Source organism: Esox lucius, chromosome 13, assembly GCF_011004845.1.
Source record: "Esox lucius isolate fEsoLuc1 chromosome 13, fEsoLuc1.pri, whole genome shotgun sequence".
Lineage (NCBI taxonomy): Eukaryota > Metazoa > Chordata > Actinopteri > Esociformes > Esocidae > Esox > Esox lucius.
Genome location: NC_047581.1, coordinates 13,908,877 through 13,924,680, shown reverse-complemented (window position 1 = coordinate 13,924,680; position 15,804 = coordinate 13,908,877). Strand labels below are relative to the sequence as shown.

The following is a 15,804-nucleotide window of genomic DNA, read 5'->3' as shown; positions in this document are numbered from 1 at the left end:
ATCATCAGTGATTTCATTGGTCATGGTGCTCTTCACCACATTCTTGCTTCAAGGGCCCACCCTGGAGTAGGAAAAGCATATTCCGGTACTGCTTGATGCAGGGCTACCGGGAAGAACCATTAGCACTTGACGACAACCTGCATACCTTTCTTACTGTGCTTGGAGTTAAGAGGAACTTGTCCTGGATGGCCCAAATGTTTTCATGTAGTGGCCCTGTAGAGGTTGCCAACAACCTAACCAGCCTTAAAATATAAACAGTCCTGTCTATCAGTACATCAAAGCTTCCCTATGATGTCTGTGCCCTGCTCCCCATTGGCCTAGTAACCTGACTTGCCAATACATCTGTTGGCTAACTCTCCATTAAAGTTCATCAGTACAAAAAGCAACGTTTTGTCACAATGACAGCTGCATTTGTATTTACAATTGTACAGTTAAATACTGCAGAGACATGTTCTGTTAAACATGTTTTTAAAGTTGTAAAATATTTTAATAAAGAGTATAGTATTTATTACCTTTTGTTCTTTTTTTCCTTTAACCAGACCAGTGTCACAGGTGTTTCTGTGTTTATACTCTGGGTTTCCTGGTCTTGTTGCAAGGTATTGAACACAGCAGGCAAAACATCTCCTGAGGTAACATAGATGCATGCTAGTCAAAACCGCTAAACATTCCAGAATCAGAACAGGACTTTCCTTTTCCTAACAGCTAGATAGAATATACTGCTAAAGGTAACCCTGTTTCAGCAAGTTCCACTTTGGGCTAGACCCAGTTTTAAACCTGTTTCCCTCTCCAGTGTCTATTGTTACGCAACCCGAGGACTCTGCCTGGAACCTGTGTGATTTGTATGGTTAGTTAAACATTCTTCAGGCTTTAGCCAGTCTGTGAGGCTTGTTAAGAGATGTTTTCATAGGCAAGTCTAGAATAAATATTTTAATGTTTCCTTGTTCCTTCCAACAACAAAAAATTCCCAAATACTATTTGAATAACTTGTTAGTCAAACTATCCTTTAAGAACATACATTTTATGCACAAATTAAATGAAAAATAAAAACAATCTTGTTAAAAAACTCATTTACAATACACAGTACAATAGTCCAAAGAAAACAGGTAATAAAAGCACTTCTTGGCTTATTTACTATTTTGAGACAACGTCCAATGACCCACTGATCCCATTATAACCTCCCATCATCCTCGGTATCACTGGAACACACCAGACTGGGCAGAACAGAGGAACGACCAAACCCCTGCTCACAGGACATGGCCCCAAAGAGCAGGGAGTGAACCTAAACCACCAAAACAAAGCACACATTCAACAGACTGCAGAATGAGGCTGATAAAATCATACAAGGGCTGTGTTGCTAGCCAGACACCTTGCATCCGTCACAATTCACCTTGACACACCACAGACAGTACGTTATTACAATCTAGGCAACTGTCCAATTCAAAGGATGAAGCCATTAGCTGTACTTAGGCACCAAAGTATAGTACTAGTCAGAGTATCCCAGAGATTCCCAGGACACAGCAGTGAGGACAAGTTGACCAGAGTTCAGATTTACCTCAGAGGAATCAGGGGCTGTGATGCCAGGACCAGCATGTGCCTGAGGTGGGGTTCTGAGCCGGTCAAAACCTTCCGTCCTGGTAACACACGGCGGGGCAGCTCCACCAGTCACTGGGCTTCCCTGGCTGGATACTACCAGCTCGTTTCCAGAGGGAAACCTCTGGGCCTGGGGGGGGGCAGCATCTCCGTCTTTCTCCATAGGCTCCCCAACACCTCCACACCTGGAGACAGTATTAGGACCATGACTGCAAGTCCTTGTGATATAGTTATCACATTTTCTGTCTAAGTAAGCACTGTATTTAAAACCAGTATTTTAATTTAATATACAAGTTTTGCCTCCACAAGGAACCAGGTCTTTTTATTTTTACCCAGACTGCAACCCAGCGAAACTTGACGCCCACCAGTTCAGAACAAACCAATAATCTAATGGGAATTAAGTGTAAATGTGAACACTAAGTTATGTTGGGAAATTGTATCTTTTAGGCAACACACCAGTCTTTGCTTGAAGAAAGTTATTCTGTTTGTGATGGACCCTATAACAGAGATCAAGGCCAGACGGTCAGGACGAAAGAATCAAACTCAGTGACATCATTGCCACAGCAACGTAATACGCAAGTGACTGTGGGGGATGAGGGATTACAGCCTGTCAGTCTGTCACCCAGCCAACATGGCCTTGCCCCAGAAACACAGGGTCTGTTACAGTGCCCCGGCACTGGACTGCAACACAACGTCCGCCAGGGCACTTAAAAAGCACATGACGGCAAACAGTCTCCAGTAAGGAGGACATCACAGGTACAGCCAGTTCTAGGCCTAAAGTACATTTAGAAATGGAACTGCCCACATGATTGGCCAGGTGCTTCAGGGCTATTTAAGGCAAAATGGCAGACCAATCAGCCCCGTTGTTGGTGGTCCCAGCACAATGTAATAAACGGTGACATATACCGTAGTGCAGCAGGTGGCGGGACATCTGTAGCCTGGGAAAGGGTCTTGCTCTCTGGATCAACTAGGGTGGCCAACACCACATTGGCTTCCAGCACCATATCTTCCATGCTGAAGGACACAGGCCTGACAGCCATCAGAGTACAACATCAGTCATATATGTAGGCGGCTGACATTACTCAATCCATATGAGCACACCGGGAAAATCCCCAGGCATTATTTATGACCACAGTAAAATAGGTCAGTCAATCTCTGTATAATCAGCACTACTTACTTTCCTGCAGCACCAAAGTGGACAGACACCGGTAGCCCATATGATTCAGCAAATGACAGAAACCCCTAGAGAAGATTAATTGCAGACAATACATTCAATGTTTGGAATAACTATTATATATCATGAACTGATGTCTCAGAGTTAATATAAACTACCATTAAAAATTTGATTAAAATTTAGAAACAGGACATGCAAAGCGTTGCAGTGTACACTAGCCAAGACCCTCCAAGTTGTAGGGGTCAGTCACAGTGAAGGGGTGATCATGTCTTCAGCGGACCTGCTCTACACAGACCCCCATGTGTTCAACTATCCACTCTAACACATCACAGCAGGTAAGACCAGCAGCAATGTACAGATCAGACTGACTCACTGTCTGAGCCAATCACAGGCCAGCAGGGCCCCACAGCAGTCTAATAGGACATGCTGGACAGGGCTTTGCTTATACTTATATACAAGTACATTACATTTTGAAGTAAAATGGGTTGGTCAATGTTGAGTTGGGCAATTAGTGCATGTGTTCTAATACTTACAACTCCTCACCATAAAAACATACGTTGATTCATTAGAGTAATAAAAATAAATCCCCCAACGGAGTTCCACTGTAAATGATAGGGTACAGAGTCTCCTGGACACTTGGGTCCACTGCCGTAAATAAGACCTCATTAAAAATGTATCAACCCTGGGTACCCACACACACCCTTATTCCCAGGCTCATGTGACAGAAAAATAAGGACGATCCTAAAATAACCCCCTTACCCTCAGCTCCTTCAGACAGAAGGTTATGTCCGAGTCGACGCCAACCTGAAAGTAGTCAAACTCACTGGGGTCTAAAGACATCTTGGTGTGCATGGCCTTAATGCGATCTGCACACAAAAACAACGAGTTAGGCACAATATGCTGCTGCTGTCGGTTTGTCTTACTGTGTGGAGTAGACGGCGCCAAATCTCACCCTTATCCTCTTCGTAGTAGTTTTTCAGATTTACTCTCAGAGGAGACATGGAGAGAGTTATCTCCTCCTGAGAGACTGGGAAGTGCATTACCATGTCACCTAGAAGTCTAGCACAAAAAAACGAATCCAATTAGAACAGATAATACAAACAAAAAAGAAATAATAATTAGCACATTATTTACTACAGGATATCTGAAAAGGTCATTGTAAATTATACATTTGGAGATTGGGGTAACATTGTATGTTAGGAGACCTAACCTGGCTTGGGCCTTCAGGACATTAGGACAGAGGTGAGAAGAAAACACTGCCTGCAAAGCTTCGCTCTCTTGGAAACCCAGGTTATGTGTTTTGGTGATACCTGTCATGAGGTTTAGGAGGCATTGGGAGATACTGCCATCTAGTGTTAATACTATGCACTGCAACTTGAGAAAGGAATACTCATTGTTCAAAAATCCTTATTAAGCATCTACTGGATGTCACACACACACACACACACATGTTTGTACAGCTACCTGCATGGAGACCAGAAAATACATGCTTCCTTGCCTTAAACTTAACCCTAACCCTTACCCTAACCTAACCTCAATAAAGTAACATTTATGCCTAAACTTTACCTAGATGTAATGCCTAACCTTAACCAACAATACCTGGACCTTAAAGAAACCCCAATTCTAACAATAAAATTAATTGTAATTGGTCAAACCTAAACCCTGATCCGGAAATTGACTTTTGCCTCACGGGGACCGGGAAAAGGTCCCAATGAGGCCAATTTTTTCTGGTTTTACTATACTCATTGGGACATTTGGTCCCCATGAGTTCAGTAAGACCTAACACACACACACACACACACACACACACGTCTGAGAGGACTCTATTGGATGGTTCCCCTACCATGTCTGCAGTGAAACTGGAATATAACCCGGTTGTCTGGGAGGTTGATGGATATTTGACAGCAATCCACATTACGCTCAATTGTAGCCAGGCACCGAAACAGTGGCAACAGTGACTAAAACCAATGTAATATCAAGACACAGCTGTAATGGTATGGTACTAACAAATTCCAGACTGTTTCCTTTAGACCAGTGTGAAAAATGAATCGATGAAGATATCTATGGCTCATATTCAGAATATACACCAAAGTTTGGCCCTAACCTTCATGACCAGCTTGCATTTGACGGTTCCACAGGCCCCGGCTGGTCCTGTGTTTGGGCAGTAGCGTTGGAAGAACAGTGGGGAGAAGCAGAAGCAAGCGTATGCTGAATGAGCTGAGTTCACCGACCTCACGGCCAACTACAAGAGCCCAAAACAGGCAGATAATGATTTGCATTACGGTTATTACAGAGCAATTTGATGTCGCTACCACTTCAAATTGATAACGCTTTGTTGACCACCAAGTCAACCTTCACATTCTATAGCTAGCACATTTCAAACGGACTGAAGTGATGCTTACCCCTTTCACCATAGGGTCCAACCATAATTCATCCCCTATGCGCGCCAGGGCATGAATTGCCTTTCCAAACACTGTCATAAACAGAACATTTTGATTAAATTAACCAAACAATTACTATACAATGTGTCAATATCTAGCTAGCCAAACTACATTTGAACTAACTGAATTACCTCAGACTGTGGTGCAAAGTTGCCAGTAGGCGGTCGAGACGCTGTTCATTATAAAGCCAATAGCTTAGCCAGTGACGTTACAAATCCAGGTTTTCAAATTTGCCTAGAGCGCTGTAACGTGTTGTGTCTATATTCAAAAGATCTACTTACCCTTCACACCGTTTCCTTCAATTATACAGTTCATTTTCAGTCAAGCTGTTTCACGTTTGATTTTAAACGGATATGCAACCTTAAAGAAGCACTTCACCCTGCTTAGACCAAGTGGTGAGTATCATGTCTGAGAGATTTCTAGAGCAGTAAGACTAGTTCCACACATAATTCAGTATTCAGTCACATTTTGCCAGGCTGTCCGGTCAATCAAATTGTTAAAACATGGCGGCCAACACTGGGAATTCTACGGAGCTTCTGCTTAGGCCGGTCACATTTTTCTACTTTTACAGTCCATGAGTGTTTAGATCACCTCACAAAACATGAAAAACAAAGGTAGGCAAACACACTTAAGTCTTTTTGTGACTCATATACCAATTGTGACTCATATACCACACCCGCTGCGTTATTTACATCATTAAAAACCGTCGACATCCCTGCCTGAACTGAACTTTGGGGATGTGTATCCATCCTCTTACTTACACAGCAACCAAAATTAATTAATCAGGGTGGGTCAATAATGCAGTTGTTTTGGAGGTGAAGGAGAAAGAAAAAATATTCATAGTCAAAGTGAAGTGCTAATTTACCTACATTACTGATGGTTCTATGGGTGGTCAGTACTTGCAGCTATTATAACAGAATCTTGTGACAAATGTACCGGTAATAATATAAACGGGAGTATGGGGTGAGGAGGTCCCTTCTGGGGGCTATCCAATCCCTGTACGTCCAAAGTGAGAGCTGTGTTCTGGTTCTCGGTAGTAAATCGGACTCTTTCCAGGTGGGGGTTGGCCTCCGCAAGGGCTGTGCTTTGTCACCAATCCGGTTTGTAACTTTTATGGACAGAATATCGAGGCGTAGTCGGGGTTGGGTTGCAGTTCGGTGGGTTGGGGATCTCATCGCTGCTTTTTGCGAATGATGTGGTCCTGATGGCATCAACGGTCTGTGACCTTCAGCACTCACTGGACCGGTTCGCAGCCGAGTGCGAAGCGGTTGGGATGAGGATTAGCACCTCTAAATCTGAGGCCATGGTTCTCAGCAGGAAACCAATGGAGTGCCTTCTCCGGGTAGGGAATGAGGCGTTACCCCAAGTAAAGGAGTTCAAGTATCTCGGGGTCTTGAATGAATAATATAAACGTTTTCCTAATTTCTGGTAAACCATTCCTACTGTTTAAATGATCCACCATTTACGGCCTTGGTTGCCGTGGAGAAGTTTGGATTGGTGCTATGATCTCCTGTATTAACTTTGTATTAATTTAGCTAACTCTACATGTTTAACAAGAGATGTTTAGCTAGCCTCAATAACATTAGCTAGGCCATTGAAGTTTTTATTGGTGCAGACGAAAACAGACCATGTCATTCATTACATGTAGATATTTAAAATACAATATGTATGCGGTTAGCGCATCCAATGGAAGTCCAACTACCTGGCATTTTGAAGCATAACTAGTAAAAGTGGTCCAGTGGGTAATGGGATGTTTTATTTTGCCCGCCAAGGGGACGTTCCCATATGACAACACCTAAAAACGGTCAACTGGCGGGAAGAGCGAGATTTGTGCCCCAGTTTTACGTCACTGCGTGGATTAAAGGGCGAGAGATCTGAAAAAGGAATGTAGTTTGTTTAATTTCATTAACTCCGTGTTGTTCCGATCACGACAAAAGTCGTGATTACATTTTATATTTAATCACAGTTGCCCTTGATTGATAGATAAACTAGATGTCTTTCAGGGATGTTCCTATTCACAGATATATTAATATATGTACAAGGTGTCAAGATTTTCCTTTCTAAAAGACTACAACTCAGAAGCCTTTTCTTTCGGCTATGCTATAGTCCCTCACTGTGTGATACTATTATACAACGGATTTAAAAGACAGTGGTGGCTGGATATTAATGGGATTGTCCTGAAACAGGTTCAAATACAGACTTATCGCATTTGGACCACAACAGTTTAACTGGCAAATTGTGACAAATATTTTGAGTTGCGCTTTGCTTCTTCCGAAAACAAAGTGAATCTACTGCCTATTTTGGCAAGGTTAAGAAGCTAATTATTGAGACCAGTGGCTAGTAATCTACTGTAAAATGTGCAGCCTACTCTTTTTACATGTGACTAGTTACAATCTGCAAATTACTCTTTTTTTTCTTACAAACTATTATATTAAAGCCTGTTGCTAAAATACACCGATCGTATTTGATCATGCAATCATCTTATTTCCTGAGCAAATGTTCCCAGTTAATTGTTTTACTTAAGAAATCAAAAGATTGGTATAAGTAATTTCCTCACATGCCACCCGATTAGTCTAATAGATAAAACATAATAGATCAAACAAAAATGTTTGACAGTTAACATTTTATTAAGCTAATTTCAAATACACATTGCATAAACATAAAGTGGTAAAAACTACAAACAAGGGGGAGAGGGTGAAAAAAAAACATGATTACCTGGAAAACAATTGATGATGATTTGATTGTATTGCTTCAATTGTGTTTTAAATGCACAGAGTCTCTTGTGCAAATACAGTGAACACCGGTCTGAGGTGGTGTAAAAAGGTAGCAAACAACTTCCCATGAAGCCTAAATTATACAATATATTTTATACCATACGTATGCATTTGTATGGAATGCTAATATAACTAACGTGTTCGTTTAAACTTAACCTGTACAAACACAACTTTGATTGCATGTGTCATTACTTGTTAATCATCTCATAGTCTTGAAGTATCAGTCATGGATATGATATTGTTGATGATAATGATTTGGTCTAGGCTTAAAAAATCAACATCCATCAGAATTCTTTCCATTTTAATTTTTTCAGAATAACATGAGTCAATACAAGATTTATTAGAATTTTAAATACTATATACCAACAATCCACCAGTAACATCCAATATCATAACAGACAGCTTCTGCATACTATACAACTTTCCAACTAGTAGTGCAATTCCATGCCTCCCAGTAATTCACCACCTGGTTTCACCAAGGGTAAACAGATGGTAGTTATCAGACTTTTGTTAGTCCTTAAAGAAAGATATGTTGTCCACAAGAAGCTAATTCTTTGACTGAAAATGAGCTAGCCTTGGTTTGAGGCTCATTATCACCTGAATAGAGAAGTCAGAATATAAATATAGGTGTAGATGTAGTTGTACATGGTCAGATTATATTACTGTACACCAGGGCCTTTCCACTCAGGTCCTGAAAGGTCAAAATGCTTTTGTTTTGTCCCTCCAGGACCACAGAAACAAATGTGTCACTCATTACCCAGAAAAAAACTCCTTGGGACAACTTTAATATCCATACCACTAGACTAAGAACAAATTAACAACCACGTGTAATTATTTAAGTTGAGGTAAGATGCCAGCAAACCGGTATATCCATTGTATAATCACAGCTTATTCTTACTTCTTAGCTTACAACTTTTTGGTTGGTTTGGGAAAGATTTCACTATAATAGAGTAATACCTCCAACTTGACTGTGATGTGATTGGTAACAGACATTGGGATTATCTGGGAAGAGGATCAAGTCAAAAAGCATACTCAAACCCCCTGGGAAGGGAACCCCCATGAGGAAAAATAACTAACATAAGGCAGCAGTGATCAAATTACAGTGTTGAACAACAAAATCCTGTTTGACACGGTTTTGCAGGCTGACATTATGTAGAGGTGAAGGATGGGACACTTGTGAGAACCTAATAAACTCTGGCTTTCATGTGTGTTAAATTCCTTCAATCACAATAAATTGCATAAGAAACCTGATATAAAGTAGAAACTGTTCAGCAGCAGGTAAAAAAAGCAAGTTCATTTACAGTAGTGACATATCTTACATCATTATATTTTCACAATAAATAAAATTAAATATACAATTCCAAATAGGAAATGTAGGGAAATTGTCGCTGGTTTCTCACATTCATTCTTCCTACAAAAAACAACAACCTTTCGGGGGTGGGCAAAAAGTGTCTGGTCGACCATATCCCTTAATTTGGCAAAAGAAGGGGTGCAAAAGCCTTTAGATAAACTGACTATTTTCCTTCTGAATCCATTTCTGTTAGCTGGATGGAAGAGGGTACAAATATTCAATGTTTATTATCACAGTCAACGATGAAACAAAACAAAACTATCAAACTGAACATTACAAAATAAGGTCAGATCAAGGACAGTAAAATCCCTTTGATTTTCTTTGGGAGATTTTCTTCACATTTTCTTGCATTAAAAAGTGGGATTGAAATAGATAGTATTTTTTGTATTAATCAATCACTTTTGTTTAGTCAAGCCTCAGATACAAACATGGCCCACAAATCAAATAGTAAGTTAAAAGGATTCACTCGGTATGAAATAGATATTTGTATTATTTTAAAATGATTAACCCCTTGTCCCCCAAACACAATTTTTCTGAGGTCCCAAAGTTCAGGAAGCTTTTTTTGAAAGCCTCAAAGGCAGTTATTAGTAGATGGTAGGTTTGGGCAGTGGAAAAACATTACTGTTAAAACTTTTGACATGGTTTTAGACTGAACCTCAAAAATATTTATGTATTAATGGTTTATTTTTATGCACTGGAGCACTTCGGATTTGAAATGATTTAATGGCTATGTGGTTAAAGTGCATTCCTGTCCTATCCAACTCTAAGCCCAGCCAACACCATGTGGACATCGATAGGCGTTGCAAATGAAGTTACTGAAGCCATTAAGAGACTGAGAACCCTAACAACAAGTTAGGGACATTATTAAAAAGAATGAAAGCACAGGTAAACCAGGCAAGACCTCTACAGTCAATGACCTGAGAATCCTTAAGGTAGTAATAAACAAAAATAAAAACTGTCCTGCATATCTAGATCATGCTCCAGGAGTTAGCCTTGGATGTATCAGCCATTACCATACGCTAAGGACTTCACCAGCAGAACTACAGTGCAAGGTGCAAACCACTTGTTATTCTGAATTAACAAAAGGATGGCTAAATTAAGTACCTAAAAGAGCCTGCAGAGTTGTGGAAAAAGGCAATGTGGACAGATGAGACAATGATTAACCTATACCTGGTGATAGAAAGTAGGGAGAGAAATATTGACAAAGACCTAAGGCATACCACGTGATCAGTGACATATAATGTAGTGGGTGTTATGATGGAGTGGGTGTTATTGCTTGGTTATGTCCATGAGTGGCTGCCACTGGAACAGAATATACCCAGCTCATGGTGAGGTCAATAGGTCACAGACTTCCAGCAGTGATTGCATTGAAAGGACATAAAACGAAATACTAGATGCAAGTGCTTGGTTTGACTTCAATGCTTGTTTGACTGCAAATTAAATCTCTCAAAATTATCAAGCCACAACAAGGTGAGGAAAGTATTGATTTCAGTGTACAAAAAATGCTGTAAAGGGGGGGGGGGGGGGGGTTGTCAGGAGTTGTGTGTGAGGGCACACCTTGAGCTTTGTGCTTTGGCAAATGCCGCCCTGCCAGACTTCTTCCAGCAACCCTCAGGCTGGCCACTATCCATATTTCCCACCTCAGGATCCCTGCATTACGGACATAATGCACTCATCCAACCATTAACAGAATAAGATCCTTTCCTCATACATCCTTTATACAGAATAGTGCATAAAGGATGTACATCCTAGTGAAATACGTTTTGATGTCAATGAGGAATGACGCCTCTAACACCTACAGCAACAATGTGGTTTGGTATCACAGCGATATTTATTGGAATGATATGGCAGCTTTCAGCGTCGGTACCACTGCAGCATGGGTTCAAATCCAGCCAACTGCTTGTTTCACCAAAATCTCTATTGTCTATCTTCTCCCCTGACTGTCAATAAAACATGGAAGTGCCTGAAACATTTTCTTGCTAGTGATGTTATTTACATCAATTGAAAAATACTTTTGTTTGTTTTCCCAAGTGTTCATGTGGCCAAGCAGTGATTTCCACTACATGATCATGTCTGTTGTTAATGCAGTGCTGCCTGAGGGCCTGAAGATCACAGCAATCCAATACTGGTTTTCAGCCTTGTCCCTTGCATACAGAGATTTCTCCAGATTCTCTGAATCTTTTAACAATATTATGTTCCGTAGATTATAAACAAACTTTTACTTTGAGAAACATTATTCTTAAATTGTTGCACCACTTAGCAGCGCAGTCTCTCACAGAATGGTGGACCCCTCCCTATCTTTACTTCTGAAAGACTCATCCTCTCTGGTAAGCTCTTTTTATACCCAATCATGTTACTTGACTTTTTGACAATTAACCTAATTAGTTATTTTTTTAATATTACACAACGTTTCCGTTCTTTTGTTGCCTCTGTCCCCACTTTTTTGAAACATGTTGCTAGCATCAAATTGAAAGTGGGCATATATTTTTCAAAGAACAATACAATTTCTCAGTTTCAACATTTGATGTTGTCTTTTTATTATTTTCTATTGAATATATGGTTTAAATGACTGGCACATCTTTGCATTCTGTTTTTATTCCCATTTTACACAGTGCCCTAATTTCTTTGGAAACAGGATTGTAGAATGATGTGATTAGCTTTTTTTTTTTATTCTATGGACAGCAGTCAATGTCAGTTCCATTTTGTGTTTTCAAGGTAACAAATGTGGCACTGTGATGCGCAATTCACTTGGGAGGGTCAAGGTTTTAAAATCACAACAGTCAAGCTGAGGCTGTCCAGAGTGTTTCCCCGCTACCTTCTCCCTTCTGGAAAAGTAGTAGTATATCACCAGGCCAGGTTCACACACAGCAAAAATGATTGGTCTGATTAATTAAAGCAGGATCTGCAATCAATAGCAATGGAGTGGGGACATTCATAATGTAATCCCACTTTGTTCATCTGCCAATTGTCTGTGAGTTCTGTCTAACAGTGCACCAGTACACTTCAAGATTAGGATGCACTATTGGTTGTTGACAGAGAAGGAGACATAATTTCAGCATCAGGTAAGGCACTAATCCATAAATGAAGTAAAGACAACCGACTAGCCAATTCACCCATGTCAACCTATCTCTTGAACATGCTCAGTTATTTAATTATATATTTTTTTAGCACCAACTAAGCATTATTGGCACTGCCAGTTGCATTTCTCATACTCACTGCCAATGTTGTTGCCTGTTCTGCAAGTGAGAGCAGTGTGCTGTTCTCCCTAAATTATAGGTGTATTTGGTTTTCTACATTTCAAATAAATAAGGGACAAACCTTAAAGCTATTCCTGGGAATTTTATTGTTCAAGGTGGATTGTGATGAGAAATGGAGAAAGGAGTGAGAGAGACCAGTGGAATATCTACATATCTTATTTATGTATTTATTCATAGATATTAATCTAATCTCAAATATTCATGTTGAATTTTTTTCATATATTAAACATTTGCGTTCTTCCATTTTGAGCATTTGGGAAGTTAAATGGAAGAAATAAGTACAGCTGAATTCATTTTAATACCACTTTGTAATGAAATGTGAAAAAATCCAAGGGGTTGGGGGACTGAATTCTTAGTATGCTGATTACTCACCCTGGTTCTAATCAAATGCCATCTCCTGGCTTTTCCGTACACAACGAGCCACCTTCCTCTTGAATTCACCATTAGGATCCTCCCTCCACTCTTTCTGTGGGACCAACAAAATCTATTTCACAATCTCAATAGCAGTTGTCCATGTCACTTTAACTACAGCTCTGGATGTACTTAGCTGCTATAACATAATCAGTGTTAAACATTTATTAGCAGAACTAACCGCAGCATCCACATTAGCAGGCGAATCACTGTTTGGGTCAGCCAACATGGAGATAACACTTATCATAATAGTCTCTACAGTGTGGATTGGAAGCCAACGTTCCTCCGGCTTTTCATAACCAAACTTGTCCTCGCCGGGCTCGTGCAGAATTGAGATACATACTTCGCCATTCTTTGCAACTAAGGAAGAGAAGAACAGTGATGATATCCACAAGTAAAAGGATGCATACATCACAGTCCAATGATAAAAAAGGTGACGTGTTACATGTTTGATTACCATTTGGATGCCAGATTTCAGTGATGAATTTCATCTTGGGAGGCCGTAGTGGATAATCATAGGGAAAGGTCAGGTACGCTTTAAAAAACCCTCCTTCACTGTGATGGAGAGAAAACAGTGATTATTCCCATCTGAGAGCACTTCCAAAGCACGTACTCCACGTTAGGAAAACCCGTCGATGCTCACATTCAAAAATAAATCCAACTTACAAGAGAGTGTCTTGTGGCCCGATGATGACAACCTCCCATTTGTATATATCATCATCATCTATTAGGCCCGCTGAAAAGCCCTCCACAGGGTTTTTATTAAGCTCTGAAATAGAAAGATATTGTAATGGAATGTACCAACAAACAAAAAAACGCCACAAAGAAACAGTTGAAGGTTATGTTGACCAGTGGTTCTCAAACCTTCCCGGGGGACCCTCAGCCATTTCACTATTTTGTTGTTGCACTGAACTAGCTGACCTGAATGAAGCAGATAAGGGCTTAATTAACTAGCTGACCAGAATGAAGCAGATAAGGGCTTAATTAACTAGCTGACCAGAATGAAGCAGATAAGGGCTTGATGAACTAGCTGACCTGAATGAAGCAGATAAGGGCTTAATTAACTAGCTGACCAGAATGAAGCAGATAAGGGCTTAATTAACTAGCTGACCAGAATGAAGCAGATAAGGGCTTAATTAACTAGCTGACCAGAATGAAGCAGATAAGGGCTTGATGAACTAGCTGACCTGAATGAAGCAGATAAGGGCTTAATTAACTAGCTGACCAGAATGAAGCAGATAAGGGCTTAATTAACTAGCTGACCAGAATGAAGCAGATAAGGGCTTGATGAACTAGCTGACCTGAATGAAGCAGATAAGGGCTTAATTAACTAGCTGACCAGAATGAAGCAGATAAGGGCTTAATTAACTAGCTGACCAGAATGAAGCAGATAAGGGCTTGATGAACTAGCTGACCTGAATGAAGCAGATAAGGGCTTAATTAACTAGCTGACCTGAATGAAGCAGATAAGGGCTTAATGAACTAGCTGACCTGAATGAAGCAGATAAGGGCTTGATGAACTAGCTGACCTGAATGAAGCAGATAAGGGCTTGATGAACTAGCTGACCTGAATGAAGCAGAAAAGGGCTTGATGAACTAGCTGACCTGAATGAAGCAGATAAGGGCTTGATGAACTAGCTGACCTGAATGAAGCAGATAAGGGCTTGATGAACTAGCTGACAAGTTGATTCAGGTATTCTACTTAGAATAATGTCTAATACATGGACCAGCTGGGAGCCCCCAGGAGAGGTTTGAGACCCACTGGTGTAGATGAAGACACAAGTAGATTTAAAAGTGACACACACGTAGTCTGTGTGGCCTCATAAAAAGGTTAAGCCACCCCAGACATACATGTTTGAATTATCCATTTGCTGAAAGAATGTGCAAGGTGTCTGCCAACCTCCAAGATGAAGAAACGTATGGGTATTTACTAAAATAAAGAAAGGGAGTGGGTTAGTGTAGTTAAAACGTGTGTTTGCTTTCTACGCTAACCGTGATAAAAACAGTGAATGTATTACATTGCACTGACAGAATCAATGAACTAGTTTGATGTGATGTTCACTTTCCCCCACTGACAGATGGGCCTGGGGCTGATTATTCCTTTGTTCCCTGGCTAGCTTATTAGCTAGCTAACAGCAATTCAGATCATGTTAATAGTACAGTGTTTTTTTTATTTTTATTTACAGCCAAGGTTGGTATAAGATTGGACAACAGCTGCTAGATAGTAATTTCCAACATAACACCTCGAATAACTAACAAAAGTTTGACTTCCTTTCCCCAACAACAATGTTGATAACACTGCTGCTGGTAACGTTCTCATTGACATTTTGCCCGGCTAGTTAGGTAGTTAGCCAGTGTAGTAGGGTCCAGATGGAGCCAACTGTGTAGTTAAATTCAGCCATCTTAACAAAATGTTGGCAGAACATATTTTTGCCAGCATTGGTTTACAGGCGAAATCCCTGCGGTAATGTAAACAAACAATCCTGTCTGCCCTCGCTAAACCCATGCTAGAATTAGCAGCCAAGTTCTGTACTCTGTAGCTAGCTTATTTGGGTCTCTTATTCAGTCTTTGTCTTACCTGCCAATTGCTTTCGAAGAAGTAATGCTGATTGTTCAGTCATGGTACGTAGGCTTCAACAAAAAAAGAAAAGATCTGTCGACAAAATACTGCCAGACAAATAAAAATGACCTGCCGTGCTACCTTGCTAGGCTACCACCTTCTGTTTTGACACAAGATCCTGCTCAGTTAGGGTTAATAGGCATGCGTAGCAACTATAGCTGGCTATATTATTCTCCTGAACATAGA

At 40.4% G+C, this 15,804-nt stretch overlaps 2 protein-coding genes across 16 annotated transcripts; both read right to left on the bottom strand.

Moving 5' to 3' along the window:
- Positions 1 to 914: 914 nt before the first annotated feature.
- On the bottom strand, positions 915 to 7,250 carry rad9b (RAD9 checkpoint clamp component B). 14 transcript variants are annotated; one of them, XM_010876275.4, is made up of 12 exons: positions 5,487 to 5,505; positions 5,337 to 5,377; positions 5,167 to 5,237; positions 4,869 to 5,006; positions 4,608 to 4,722; positions 3,975 to 4,074; positions 3,717 to 3,823; positions 3,524 to 3,630; positions 2,768 to 2,832; positions 2,497 to 2,619; positions 1,553 to 1,775; positions 915 to 1,279 (listed from the first exon to the last, which is right to left on the bottom strand). In XM_010876275.4, exons 3-12 carry the CDS (start codon positions 5,176 to 5,178, stop codon positions 1,169 to 1,171), a joined length of 1,101 nt encoding a protein of 366 aa, XP_010874577.2. In that variant the 5' UTR covers positions 5,179 to 5,237; positions 5,337 to 5,377; positions 5,487 to 5,505; the 3' UTR covers positions 915 to 1,168. The 14 variants fall into 14 exon arrangements, with proteins under 14 accessions (XP_010874577.2, XP_019908312.2, XP_019908313.2 ...); XM_020052753.2 differs by lacking the exons at positions 5,337 to 5,377; positions 5,487 to 5,505 and adding an exon at positions 6,908 to 7,250; XM_020052754.3 differs by lacking the exons at positions 5,337 to 5,377; positions 5,487 to 5,505 and adding an exon at positions 6,071 to 6,312 and having other exon boundaries at positions 4,869 to 4,915.
- Positions 7,251 to 8,263: 1,013 nt separating this feature from the next.
- LOC105014186 (ubiquitin-conjugating enzyme E2 G1) lies at positions 8,264 to 15,744 on the bottom strand. 2 transcript variants are annotated; one of them, XM_010876268.5, is made up of 7 exons: positions 15,577 to 15,744; positions 14,899 to 14,928; positions 13,665 to 13,767; positions 13,456 to 13,553; positions 13,180 to 13,358; positions 12,960 to 13,053; positions 8,264 to 9,523 (listed from the first exon to the last, which is right to left on the bottom strand). In XM_010876268.5, the coding sequence occupies exons 1-6, from the start codon at positions 15,617 to 15,619 to the stop codon at positions 12,967 to 12,969; spliced, it is 540 nt and encodes a 179-aa protein (XP_010874570.1). In that variant the 5' UTR covers positions 15,620 to 15,744; the 3' UTR covers positions 8,264 to 9,523; positions 12,960 to 12,966. The 2 variants fall into 2 exon arrangements, with proteins under 2 accessions (XP_010874570.1, XP_010874571.1); XM_010876269.5 differs by lacking the exon at positions 14,899 to 14,928.
- Between the last annotated feature and the right edge of the window lie 60 nt (positions 15,745 to 15,804).

What these genes read in the sequence shown, in the direction of transcription:
- rad9b (XM_010876273.5), bottom strand. Translation starts at nt 5,520, where the DNA reads ATGAACTGTATAATTGAAGGAAACGGTGTGAAGG. An exon ending in TGGACCCTATGGTGAAAGGG is followed by an intron (nt 5,007 to 5,166) that starts GTAAGCATCACT and finishes GGGCTCTTGTAG; the next exon opens with TTGGCCGTGAGGTCGGTGAA. An exon ending in CAGCCCCTGATTCCTCTGAG is followed by an intron (nt 1,280 to 1,552) that starts GTAAATCTGAAC and finishes TTGGTGGTTTAG; the next exon opens with GTTCACTCCCTGCTCTTTGG.
- LOC105014186 (XM_010876268.5), bottom strand. Translation starts at nt 15,619, where the DNA reads ATGACTGAACAATCAGCATTACTTCTTCGAAAGCAATTGGCAG. An exon ending in TACGTTTCTTCATCTTGGAG is followed by an intron (nt 13,768 to 14,898) that starts GTTGGCAGACAC and finishes TTTCTATTTCAG; the next exon opens with AGCTTAATAAAAACCCTGTG. An exon ending in GGGCCACAAGACACTCTCTT is followed by an intron (nt 13,554 to 13,664) that starts GTAAGTTGGATT and finishes TCTCCATCACAG; the next exon opens with TGAAGGAGGGTTTTTTAAAG.